The sequence below is a fragment of the Grammomys surdaster genome, unplaced genomic scaffold (genome assembly GCF_004785775.1).
Source record: "Grammomys surdaster isolate TR1022 unplaced genomic scaffold, NIH_TR_1.0 958, whole genome shotgun sequence".
In the NCBI taxonomy this organism is placed as follows: domain Eukaryota; kingdom Metazoa; phylum Chordata; class Mammalia; order Rodentia; family Muridae; genus Grammomys; species Grammomys surdaster.
Window position 1 is genome coordinate 4,405,260 of NW_021605377.1, and position 13,734 is coordinate 4,418,993.

The 13,734-nt window shown below is 42.6% G+C and overlaps 1 protein-coding gene across 1 annotated transcript in view; it reads left to right on the top strand.

Annotated features, from left to right (window-relative positions):
- The first annotated feature begins 2,042 nt into the window (after window positions 1–2,042).
- The window catches only part of Ccdc38 (coiled-coil domain containing 38), a 32,607-nt gene continuing 20,915 nt past the window's right edge, over window positions 2,043–13,734 (top strand). Inside the window, exons 1-5 of the mRNA XM_028783038.1 lie at window positions 2,043–2,079; window positions 2,518–2,618; window positions 3,851–4,016; window positions 9,186–9,250; window positions 13,373–13,536. Of these exons, the coding sequence (XP_028638871.1) occupies window positions 2,043–2,079; window positions 2,518–2,618; window positions 3,851–4,016; window positions 9,186–9,250; window positions 13,373–13,536 (533 nt within the window). The remainder of the gene's footprint in view (window positions 2,080–2,517; window positions 2,619–3,850; window positions 4,017–9,185; window positions 9,251–13,372; window positions 13,537–13,734) is intronic.

The following is a 13,734-nucleotide window of genomic DNA, read 5'->3' on the forward strand; positions in this document are numbered from 1 at the left end:
GAAAGAGTCATTCGTCCCCCACAAGGGGTCGAGACCCCCAGGTTGAGAAAATCTGCACTAGACACTGACTATGAACTGAAAAAAACCTAACTTTTGTTCAGACACCACCACTATGGTGGTGTTTTCTTCTACAGAGGGCATTGCCCAGCTGCCTTCTTCTGGATGGAACTAGCGGACTCTCTTCTACCTCCATTCCTTCTTCCACAGACCTCCTTAGTCATAAGGGAAATAAAGATGAAAGGAAAGACAGGCATCTCAGGACGCCCGAAGACTGTAGCATCAGTTTTTCATCAATTTTCCTGTACTAGTGTGGACTTCTTTGTTATTTTGTCTTTTTTTTTTCAGAGCTGAGGACCGAACCCAAGGCCTTGTGCTTGCTAGGCAAGCGCTCTACCACTGAGCTAAATCCCCAACCCCTAGTGTGGACTTCTTAAAGATTTCACTAGCCTGTTATGTACCTTCACAGTTCAGTTGTAGTCTCAAACTTCTTGTTTTCACTTTATTTATCTACATTTACTTATTAATTTATTTATCTTTGGCAATTCTTTGAGTTTAACAGCTGAAGTGAGTACGCCACCCCCTTCCCCAGCCTCACCCCCAGCCCGGCCAGAGAGAGAGTGTGGGGTAAATACACGGCTCCAGGTGCCTGCTTGTTCACCAGCTTTTGGAAACCCAGGCTTCACATGCAGTTTTCTCTACCCACGCTGTCCCTACCTACGCTTTAGAAATATGTTAATTGATCGGTTGGTTGGTGGTAGATTGATCTTGCCTGTGTATACGTGTGGAGGTCAGAGGTTCTGGATCATCTCATCAGCTCTGGTTTTTTTTTTTTTTTTTTTTTTTTTGGTGCGTGTGTGTTGTTTTTTGGTTTTGGGGGGGGTTGTTGGTTTTGTTTTGTTTTTTTTTAACTTACAATAAGTGGACACCAGGAAAAGAGTGACCCCAGCATCTCACTAAAGAACACACTGGAAGTTTCGTTTACGGTGTGTAGGGGCTCACAGTCAGCTCCCAGGTTATTAAATGGTATGGAACAAACACTACTGCACCTATGTTTTTGCTCTCAGGATTGATTATTTTCTGGGGTGCCCATTCTTAGAATTAGAAAAACTGCTGGATACAGGGGTTTGTGTGCTCATGGTTTCTAAAGCCAGAACAGTTGTTGGGAAGTCACCGACTATTGAATTTAGCCATGTTTGTTACAATATATACAGGTTTGGGTTTTTTTTTTTAATTTTTTAAAAAAGAATTTAAATTATTTTTCAGACTGAAGAGATGGCTCAGCCATTAAAAGCTAGGCTCACAACCAAAATGTCAAAAGATTTCTTTTGTTTTAATTATGTGTATATGTGTGTCTATATGTGTGTGTATGTGTATGTCTGTGTCTCTGTGTTTGCGTGTGTGTATGTGTGTGCATGTGTGTTTGACTGTATTTGTCTGTATGTGTGTATCTGTGTATATGTGTACATAATGTGTATGTATTTGTGTGTATATGCACACATGTGTGTGTATTTGTATAGATGTATATGTATGTGTCTGTGTGTTTTGTGTGTATGTATATATGCATGTATATATGTGTATATATGTGTATTTATGTGTATGTCTGTGTTTGTGTTCATGTGTGTATGTGTGTATATGTGTGTGTCTGTATGTGTGTGGATGTGTGTGTCTGTATGTGTGTGGATGTGTGTAGATATATGTGTCTGTGTGTGGATGTGTATGTATGTGTGTATAGGTATGTATACATGTGTGTGTATATGAGTGTGCCTGTGAGTGAAGGTGCCTACAGAGTCCAGAAGAGGGCCCTGGAGCCACCAGACCTGGAGTTACAGGCAGTTGTAAGTTGCCCAACATAGCTGCTGGGACCCCAACTCAGGCCCTCTGGAAGAGCAAGCAAGCTCTCAGCGGAAGAATACTCCAGCACCTGTATATAGTTTGTTACATTTTATTCTAGGCAAATAGTTTATTTTGCGCATACTCACTTGTGTCTACAGAACTTTTGAAAGGTGTATTTTCTTTTTCCCTGGATAGGACCAGGAGACAAAATGACATCCCAATTACACACGTCAAGGAGTTCTGGAGGTAAAAAACAACCAGTCGATGTATTCTTGCTACGTACCTGGTATGATTAGGGACCGTGGTGGTTTTACGGGTAAGGGACAAAGCTGCATTTAAAAAAAAAAAGTCAGAGTGCATCAGTTTGCTACTGTTCACTGGACTGCAATGGCTCGTGTCTCCTGATGCTGAGCCCTGAAGTTGAGCCCTTGAGAGTGGGGAGAGAAGATGTGGCTCTTACCGGGGAGATCCAGGAGTATATTACCAGGTTCAACTGGAGGGCAAGATCCGTATGCAACCCACCTTCTCAGAGACCCCTGCATCTTATTTCTCTGCTCCTGCTGGTGGGGACTTTCTAGTTCTGACCAATAAAGGAACTAACAACTCCCTCCTTCCCCCTTCCTCCCTCTCTCTTTCCTTTCTTTCTTTCTTTCCTTCCTTCCTTCTGTCTTTCTTTCCTTTTAGAAGAAGGAAAAGATGCTGCACTCAAAAAGGAAAAACCCTACAAGATCTTTTTCAAAGATCTCTTCCTTTTCAAAGAAAATGAAATTGCTGCAAGGAAAAGGGTAAGGTGTTCTTAAGATCGGAATCCCCACATAGGTTAGAACGGAGTGCTGTTAGCCATACATCTCACTTGATCAGAATCCCCACATAGGTTAGAACGGAGTGCTGTCAGCCATAGATCTCACTAGTTTTACGGGTGAAGACACGGTGTCAGATACTGATACACCTTGTCCCGTATTTGGCGCCATTCTGGGAAGTGTTCATGCTGAGAACTGGGGTACACAGGGACCTTCAGAGATCGCCACCTAGTGGGAGAAGGCCGCTACGCCATTACCAACTAGCTTCAAAGGCATGGTTCTCTCTCCTCCTCCTGTCTGACCCCCCAGGGTTTTCATATTGCTACATTTATGAAATTGGATCTAGCTTGCACAGATGACATGTTGCACCTCACTGGCCGAGCACAAAATAAAAGTACATCTTAGCATGGGTAGCACCTTGGGACCAACAGGTCCTACAGTCAGAGCTGTGTGAAGGAGACTGCAGAGATCTGCTCTGTGGACAGAGAAGAAAGAGTGGGAAGGAGAGACAAAGCAGTCACTGTGGTGACAGGGGCTGAGTCCTTAAGAATAATCAATCCAAAGTGTGTCAAAGCTGTTACGGATAAACACGTTTATACGTGCTTCGGAGAGAGAGGAGAAGAAGGGGGGGTATGAAAAGGCAAGGGGATTATTTTTAGAATAATTTGGAATAAAAAAAATCAGCAGTGGGCCTGAATTCAACCTTTCTTCCCAAAGGTAACGGATTAAAGGACTCTTCTGGCCCTTGGTAGGATGAATAAAATAGCTAGAAACATGGAGTGTGTTCATCCAGGGATGCCTTTTCTCTGGGCATTGTGTGCCTTGGTGAGCTTCACTCAAGATTAAACTGAGAGAAGTTGAAAGAACTCCAAAGAGTGGGTTTTCACTACTTTCTGTGGAAGTCTGCCTTCCTTTAAGTTTTCAGCTTCAGCGGGCTAAAAAAAAAAGCCTTTGAAATTTCCATATTTTCCATACATTTAATCTAGATTGACATTTTTCTGTCTCCGTTTCTGAGATAGTTTATATAAGGCCCGCCTTTGAAACATAATCCTTGTCTCCATATAAGAAAGAAAAGGATGCTGGGTACATTCCTTCCAGGGTGAGCTCATGGGCCAGCTTAACGGCAAAGGTCTTTGCTCTGTACATGTGAGCACCATTATAACAATATAATACTTTGGTGCATTAAAATTCCTCTCATGCTTTTGCACCCTGGGCAGGAAAGAATGAAGAACCACAGCATGAAAATCTACCAAAAGACCACGTTTTCGTCCCGAATGAAGAGTCGCTCGCACCTTGGCCAGCTGGCGTTTTTTGCTGAGGCAGGTGGCGGTTCCTATGAACGTCTGGGGCTAGATCCTACTCTTATTCTCAGACTGACAGAAGGTAAGTGTGGTGGTTCCAAGAGGTTTAGCCTCTACAGACTCATGTGTTCCAATGCTTGGCTCACGGGTAGGGGTACTGTGAGAAGGTGTGGTCTTATTAGAGGAAGTTTGTCACCCTAGGGGTGGGCTTTGTCGTCTTAAATGTTTAAACTGTGCCCAAGTGTGAAACAAATCCAGCCTCCTCTTGGTTTCCTGCTAATCAAGATGTAGAACTCTCAGGTCCTCCAGCCTCGTGTCTGCCTGCACACAGCCATGCTTCCTGCCACGATGACAATGGAAACTATAAGCTGGGCCCAAGTCAATGTTAGCCTTTATAGAGTTTCTGTGGTCATGGTGTCTCTCCACAGCAATTGAAATCCTAAGCTAGTAAGTCAACGTTACCCTTAGTCATTCATATATATATATATATATGTGTGTGTGTGTGTGTGTGTGTGTGTGTGTGTATGTGTGTATGTATATATGTATATATATGTATATATAACTATGTATATATAACTTATTTATTTTATGTATATTGGTATTTCATATACATATACATATGTATATACATGTATATACTCATATATGTATACATGTCTATATATATATATACATGTGTATATATATCATTTATTTTTTATTTTATGTACATTCAGATAACCTAGAACTGGAGTTACAGGCAGCTAAGAGCTGCCATGTGAGTGCTGGAATTGAACCCTGGAAGAGCAGCCAGTGCTCTTAACCACTGAGCCATCTTTCCATTCCCTATTCTTAGTCTTAAGATGTTCTTTTGGATATGTGCTATTCATTGTAGGTTTGGGAGATTTTTCTGGTGCTGAGAGGGACAGAATCAATGGTGCTCTTACTGTTGTAAGATAAGCTTACCAAAGACCACAACATGAACTAACCCCCCCTTTTTTTTGATTTTCTTGTGTAGCCCTGGCTGTCCTGGAACAATTGCTACAGACCAGGTTGTCCTGGAACTCAGAGATCTACTTGCCTCTGCCTCTGTTGAGATTTAAGGCATGTGTCACCACTGTCAGGCCAACACAGACATTCTTAAAGTCAAAAGGAAAGTCTTGATTGCAAGTCAGTGGCTTCATGAGAAACTTGCCCAAATCATGCGGTCCCAAGTCTCACAGCCATTTGTCTTTTATGTAAAAAACAAAATATCACACACACACAATCCTGGTCGGCATACTTCAGTAAGCAAGACGCAGAAGTACAGAAGCCTAAACAGCAAAGTTTATTTAGGGACTTTTTTTGTGGACTTTTCTAAAACCCTGGACCAGGTCTTTGTTTCCATTTTGGCACGTGTTGGGGACCATGTGCTGGGTTTTAAGTTCAAAATGGTACATTTAACATGGTGTCGTTCATGTTAAGTTCTGAGGCCTGTTACAATATGGCAGGTAAGATCTTTGCCATAGGCTTGAGAACAAGAAGAAAGCAGCTTAGGTAAGAAGATACTTTCTCAAGAAGATCCTTATTCTTCTTCTGCTTTTGGGAAGGAAGGAAGTCAACACCAAAGAATAGTGTTGACATCGAAGCCGAGTGATATGAAATCAGAAGCCCTAGTAGCTGTACTATTTGAGGTATGGAAGCATAGACACTTTCTAAGGTTGGAGGAGCTTTGGTGGTTCAAAATGAGACTCAGACATACAGCATCAGGAAGTTGATGGGGTGAACAAATGTCTATCATTGCAAAAAAAAAAAATAGGCCTGGTTTAGTGACCTGGTCATCAGAAGTGTCATAAGCATTTCCTGTGCATCACAGATCAAGAAGCACCCACACATGAAAATACTCTGCAGCCAAATAAGGCCAGATTGGGTCATGAGAAAAGGGACTTTGAGTTCACCACCTCCCATAGAGAAAGCAAGCCATGAGGCTGGAAAGACGGCTTAGTCAAGAGCCCTTTGCTACTCTTGCAGAGGACTGGGCTTTGGTTCCCAGCATCCTCACCGTGGCTCGCCACCAGTTGTAACCCCAGTCTGAAGGGAGATAATACCTTCTTCTGACTTCCTCGGGCACCAGGCACACATGGAGCGCATGTACATGAATGCAGGCAAAATATTCATATGCATAAAAAGAAATGAATCAATCTTAAGGAAAAGACAGGCTGGCTAGATAGCTCAGCAAGCAAAAGCAATTGCTGCTCTTCCAGAGGACTCGGGATCTGTTCCCAGCACCCACATGGAGGCTCACAACCCGTCACTCCTGCTCTAAGGGATCAAGAACTCTCTTCTGCCTCCTTCTGGAACAAGGCATATACGTGCTCAGACATACACTCAAGGGAAAAAACACTTTATACATAAAATAAAAATAAATAAATCTTCCTAAAAACCCTTGGGCTAATTTGTTTGATTATTTTGTGCATATGAGTGTTTTGTCCCCATGTATATAAGTGTGTCAGATCCCCTGGGAATTGAGGTTAACAGTCAGTTTTGAGCTTCCAGATGGGTGTTGGGAATTGAACCTGGGTCTCCTGAAAAATGAACAAGTGCTCTTAATTGCTGAGCCAACTTTCCAGACCCCCAAAATCCTTAATAAGAAGACGCAAGCAACATTAATCGATGTAGGTGGTCTCGTAGATGTATATTTGACTGAACAGCAGTAAATGGCAGGTCAGAGTTGGGTCCAGCTACAGCACCAGGTCTCGGAGACCTCTGGGTTCCAACTTGTGCCTCCATGTTGAGTCTTGGGCCATGAAGAACTTGTAAAGCCACAAGTGGCATCTCTACAGTTCCTTGCAAAAGAGGTGACAATCCCCAGCAGTCCTCAGTGATCCAGCCCTCCCCTGTGTCATTGCTGTGGAATGACTGCCACAGGACAGGATCCTCCGGAGGAAAAGAGTCCAACTTTTATGCATTATCTGAGGCTCTGTCAACAATCTGGCACAGACAAGCAATACGGAATTTTCACTTAAAGGCATCTCCCTTGAATTGCATCTCAAATCAAGGACTGATCTGAGTGAAATCACTTTTGCTCAACCTTATAGTCTCTATATGAATTCTGATTTCAAAAATATATTTTATATATTATACGTTTTATAATATATTTATATATAAATTATATTATAATATATTCTATTACATATATTAATATATATATAAATGGATATATAACGTGTACACACACATGTGTATGTGTCTGTGTGTGTGTGTTTGTTTGTGTAAAATAAGCCAGTGGTCCCACTTGGGGAGTCACAATTCTTGTATTTCTGGTTTTGCACTTGTGGTGAATGGCTAGGTCACCATCAAAGGAAATTTACAAATACTTAAATGCCAGTGGCAGGTTGGTTTCTTATGCCACCTGCTCATTCTCTATCCAGTGACAGTAAGACTTTGGCTTTGCTTTTAGAGGAAACAGCTCTAAACCAGATGTGGAGGGGCATTCCTGCAATGCCAGAACTCAGGAAGCAGAGGTGGAAAAATCAGAGTTCAAGGGCATCCTCTGCTCTAGAGCAAGTTTGAGGTCAACAGGGGTTACAGGAGATCCTGTCAAAACCAAACCAAACCAAACCAAACCAAACCAAACCAAACCAAACCAAACCAAACCAAACCAAACCAAAAAAGAGCCAGCAGTGGTACTGCTGCACACTCCTTTAAACCCAGCTCTCGGGAGGCAGAGGCAGGTGAATCTCTGAGTTTGAGGCCAGCTTGGTCTGCAGAGTGAGTTCCAGGACAGCCAGGGCTATACAGAAAAACCTTGCCTGGATAAACAAGGACAAATGCAAACACATCATCAACTCTGAATAGGCTGTGTTGCAGGCTCTGTCTGCCCAGATGTCTCACTGCGCTTTAAAGCACCAGTGCAGGATGGGATGGAGGTGTTTGGGAAGACAATTGTGAAATCTCAGGCCAGACACAAGATGGTGTTAAGGAATTGTTGATTTGTTGGAGGTCGAGGATGGTGAGAACATTATCGTTTAAACTCTCTGATAAAGATAAACTCTCTAAATGCACTAATGCTCAGAGATCAACTAGTCCAAGATGTTTTACTGCTTTTCAGAATATTCTAGTGGGGGAAACTTAAGGAGAGGTATCAACAGGCAAGACCTAAAATATATCAACAATGTTGAAGTAGTTGGACTTCGGGATGCACTGTTATGAATGTTAGTGGCTTCCAGTTTGTGCAGTTTTTAAAGTATTAAAAATATAGCTGTGTCTAAGTGATAATCACCTGGGTGTGTTATATTTGATCTGCAACAAAATGTGGTTAGATGTCCTCTTCCCAGAAGAAAATAGCTCGGGGAGGTGGCATCATTTCACATCTCTAAGCAAATGCAGAATTCAGGTCAAAGCCTGCCTGACTCCAAGGTTCCCTCGCAATGAATATTTTGTTAATGATTATAACAATTACTGTGGCTTTCACGGTTGATCGTAAAATGAAATGACTCATCCCAAGTGTATTGCTTGAACAATAGCAGCTAGTAGTGATTGAGAAACTGTGTGTTTTGTGTTCTATGACCTCATTTCCTTCTAGCACCATTGTGAAGTAGAGGGATGTTCCTGTGTGGGTTACCTTCTGCTTTCATAATAAGCCACATTGTGATGGCAGTGGCTTCTGATCCCAGGGGTTTAAATTCTCAGTCACTTATCAGGTTTGTTGCCTTCCTGTCTGGGTCTCTGCTAAAGGAGCAATCTCTGTCCAGAACATCACAAAGGCTGTAGCTATGAGCTCTTGAAGCTTCTTGGAAGTCACATAGCTCCACATCTGTTCCATGACAGCCCATCGACAGCCATGAGCTGTGGGTGGGGCAACAGTCTTCACACAGATGAGGGAACTGAGGCACGGAGAAAGTAAGGATCTCTCTCCCAGCTAGTTAGATGCAGAAACCTTGTACATCTGCAGGGAGACATGAATCTCCCAGCGCTGCACAGACCCTCTGCTTGTTTAGGAAGTAGTAGTATTTTTATTCCCACGGTTAGCGAGAGACTGTTACTCTGTACCACTGCACTCTGTCGGTTTCACGCAGAATGAATGTGGGAATGTAGTGAAGAAAATGTGAATGATTTTTGGAATTCCTACTCAGTTCCCTGCGGGGTAAAACTAGTTGTCATCTTTCCCTAACCAGTTACTTTACTGGAGAGCAAAGCTCTTTTGCTAAGTCTGATTCACAGTGTATGTGATAACGCACACTCTTTGAAAGCAAGCAAACTAAACATATGCCTGTTTCAATGTTTTCTCCAGGTGCGGACAGAAAGAGGACCGTCCATGAATTTATTAATGACCAAAGAGACAGATTTCTGCTTGAGGTATTAAAAGCAATTTCTTTCTCCTGTTGATGAGGAGACTTCTTGCATAGTATTGCCAGGTACTTGCCTTGGTGTTAGATTTTCCCCCTCAAGTCTATTGCCTGAACAGAGTGGCTCATTCCTGCATTTATTCACTTGAACAATATTTATTGAGTACTTATTATGTGCCAAGGCATTACGAAGTTCCGTCCCTTTGGAGAACTTAACATTCACATACTTTATACCAGTAGCCTGGGAAGTAGTTTGATTTTTATAGAGGATGACATCATCGGGCCCTAAGATCCCTTTTTTTCCCTAATTATGTCTGTGACAGCCTCAGTAGCCTTTGATAAGCCTAACCTGATTTAGATTTTTGTTAATATTCTGGTTGACTATGGTGGGAGTCAGAACATTCTGGAATCTTCCCACTCTCTAACCACTCAGACCAGAGAGAAATTTCCAGGCTTTATTACAAGGAAAGAAAACCTTAAAATCACCCAGAAGAGCCCTAGGAAACAGAGTTTAGAAGCACTCCAAAGCAAAGGTTCTGGGACTCCCTTCCCATGTAGTCAGACTGTGACACCGTTCCTGCGTCAAAATGAACACACAGTATAGCCAACCAAGGAAGATCTTAACATATCTTATAAAATAATAGAAGGTTTTATCGTGTCTTCAGGCCATATTACAATACATTACTTACTGTCCTTTTATACATATTAATTTTCCATAGATAGAGACACTGTGCATGCAACCCTGGGAGAGTAATTACGAAGAGAATCAATTGGCTGTTGTTTATACCTGTTGTCAAGTCATAGTCTTTTGCAGACAGTTCGTATCTGTTGGGGTCTTGAATGCTAGCAAGTCAATGAAAATGTATTTGACCTTTCCTAATCTCAGCACACATTTTGGAATACAGGCCAAAGTTAACGTTCACCCTTGAAGCCAGCTGCAACCAACAAGAAAGAACTCAGATAATCTACACCGTACAGTTGTGAATAGAACGCCATGCCTTTGCTTGCTAATGTTATTAGTTCCTGGGTGTGATTTTGGGTCTTTCACTGTGAAACCTTGCAGCTGTAACTAATGTCTCGGCTAAGAGAAGGTGGTTCCAGGCAGATTCTCTGGGATCTGAACACATTTGGAGTACATGTGCCTCGTCCTCTGCTCTGGTATTTTTCCAGTCCCGAAAGCAGTTTGATAACAAGCCCCAAGTGATATAATGAAGTCAGTTTATCACTAAAACTATAGCTGGAGAAAAATTGACCTGGCTCAAACAATGCCTGGCTCTGGCCTTGTCTTCTAGAAGGTGATCTATGTCACAGCTCATAAGGATATCTTCAAGGTAAGGCTGACTATACGTGCCAGTCTTAGGATGGCCATGTCAGAAAAACCAACAGTGTGGCAGTTTGGGGGTCATACCGAAAGGGTCAGGGGACTGAAGAGATGCCAATTAATCATGTCTACAGAATGAAGCTTCTTTGGAAATTCAGGCCAGTGAATCCCAGTTGATTCCATCGCTGGCTGTACTGTGTGTTTATTGCTACAGACGCAGGAATGGAACCATGGGCTGACTCCATGGGGAGGGAGTCCTAGAAATTTTGCATCTAGAGAGCCTCTAAACCAGTGGTTCTCAACCTGTGGGTCTCAACCCCTTTGGAAAAGTTGCCTGTCAGATAGCCTGTATATCAGGATATTTCCATTACGATTCATAGCAGTAGTTTCATAGCAATGTGAGTTTACTACTATGAACGATTTTTTTATGCCAGTAATTCAACATGGACGGAACAGATTTCTGGAAAGTTACAAACTAGCGAAGCTTATCCAAGAAGAAAACACACAATAGCTTTATATCACTGTACAAATTGAACTTGTAGGCCAAAGGGGGAAAAAAAGTCCACATTAATTAATAGACAATTGGGTAATTGTAGCAGACATTTTAAGAGAAAACCATTCTAATTTTACATGACCCGTTAATACCAAGAATATTGTCCTGATCTCTGAATAACATACAGACTTTAGAAGAAAAGAAAACACAGACCCTATGAGATGGCTTAGTGGGTAAAGGCACATGGCTCCAAGCCTTAATATATGAATTCAACATCTGGGACCAACATGGTGGAAGGAGAGAACTGACTTCTATAAGTTGTCCTCTGACCTCGTGTCCCTGCCCAACTGATGATAGCTGAGAGATGCACTGTACTAAGTAACTAACAATAATAAATCTTTAAAGAATAATAAGAACATGAGAGGCAAGCATTCCAAACAAATTTCAACAAATCAAATATGATAATTCACAAAAGGACAACCCATTATGGCTAATTGGGGCTTATTCTAAGCAGGCGAGAGCAGCTTAGCATTTGAAAATGGGTAAACATAACACACATCAACAGATTAGAAGCAAAAAGCTGTATAATCATCTCAACACAGAAAGAGCATTCTTCTATATCCAAAATTTGTTCTTTTTAATAATATCATTCTTATCCTTTGATAACTTCACACACACACATGCACGCACACGCGCACACACACACACACACACACGCCAACTCGTTCCAGATCAACCCTCATCTTCTTACCTGCCCACGGTCCTTTCTTTACTAGCAATGTATTATTTAAATATATTTTAAAAACTTTTTACCTATTCTTTGTGAATTTAAGATCATGTACCCCCACCCACTCATCTCCTCATCCCTTGGTACCCACCCTCTGCCCTTGCAACCCCACCCCCTACCCTCAAGAAACAAAAATGTAAATATCACAAATCAAAACGAAAATCTCATCATGGAAACTGCAGTGTGTCCCACAGTATATACCCTTGTGTTCACACATCTTTACTTGCAAATGTTTATTGCAGTGAGTCACGGGTCTGGCTCGAGGCCTCTGGCTTCTGCTACACCATCAATACTGGATCCTCACTGGGGCTCCTCTCTGATACCCTGCGTGTCGTGGAGATCCTGCAGCTTTGTTTCTGCAGGACCAGTCTATTCACACACTCCAGCAGTTCATAGATGGAGATGTTGGGATGGGCCAGCTCAAAGCCCGGGATCTGGGCCGGGATGGTAGCTGAGTCAGTTAGTCCACCAGGCCTCATACACCCTCACCATTAAGGCCCTCTCCAGCACTATCCTGGCTACCTCATCCAATGCTTCAGCCGACAAGTGTTAGGGCCAGCTCCCCTCCTCACCCCCCTTTCTCTAACGCCCCTGGAGCCAGTTCACCAATGCCCACAACAATTATTAATCCAGAAAGTGTCTCACAGGCTTGCCCACAAGCCCATATTATGGAGGCATTTTTTTCCAGTTGAGACTCTCACCTCTCTGATGACTCTAAGTTGTTCCAAGTTGACAAAAAAACTAGCCGACACAAGGCCTGACGGTCGAGTTTTGGAGGGTAACCAAGAGCGATGTCAATAGCTAATAATGTTTGGAGGTTAGTGGAACTCCACTGATCAACAACTCAAAAAGAGTAGTGCATTCATGGCACTGGGCTTTTATGTTCTAGCATGGGGTGTCTAGTTGGAGCCTTTAAAGGAAGTCGGACAGAAAACGGCTACTGTAGAAGCTACTGTATATACATACACACACAGGGAGAGGCAGGGAAACATCCATGTGGTCTCATATTTCATATACTGTACTAAAAATAATTAGGTAGTTGTCAAAATCACATTTGAGGATCTAAACAGATCTCTGGATTTGGTTAAATAACCCACACCCTTAGGCCAGCCTGGAGAAATCCATTACTGCATCCAGAGTTAAAACTGATTTCTAATAGAGGAGAAGATAGGAGGCTTGGTAGATACAGACAGCCTGGTTTTCTTGTGTTCAGAAAACCAGAGTGCATCATGGGTAACAGACCTTTTTTTTTTTTTTGGTAGCAGCCATTTTAGAAGAACACAAAGTCCTTTAATGAAAGCTAGTGGGAGAAGGCTTAACCTTAACTTCCCTGCTGAGTGTCCCCAAAGCAACCTCATGAGATGCAGGCCCAGCTCTATGGGTGTTATTATTACTTCCAACCCAAGTGATCCCTTGCTGCAGTTCCCTCTGGGGAGATTCCGTTGAAATCTACTGGTGTACCACGCCATGGAACCTTCTGGCAATGTGCCACGGAATGCATCTGACCCATTCTTGTTCTCAATGTTCCTAGTATGCAGTGTCGACCAAGAAAAACACAATCAAAAGGTTTGAAAGACTCATAGCCACGAAAGAAAGTCAACTCAGAAAAGCCGAGAAAAAGCTCCAAGATGACGTATTGTCCTTTGAAGAGTTCCTACGAGAAAATGACCAGAGATCTGTCGATGCTCTCAAAATGTAAGTGTCGCTTGCTCACACCTCTTACTCTCTTCCCTCTCTGACCCTTCTCTTCCCATTCCCCTTTCCACCCTCTCTACGTGTTCATGGCCAACCTATACTCTCTCCTCTCCTCTCCTCTCCTCTCCTCTCCTCTCCTCTCCTCTCCTCTCCTCTCCTCTCCTCTCCTCTCCTCTCCTCTCCTCTCCTCTCCTCTCC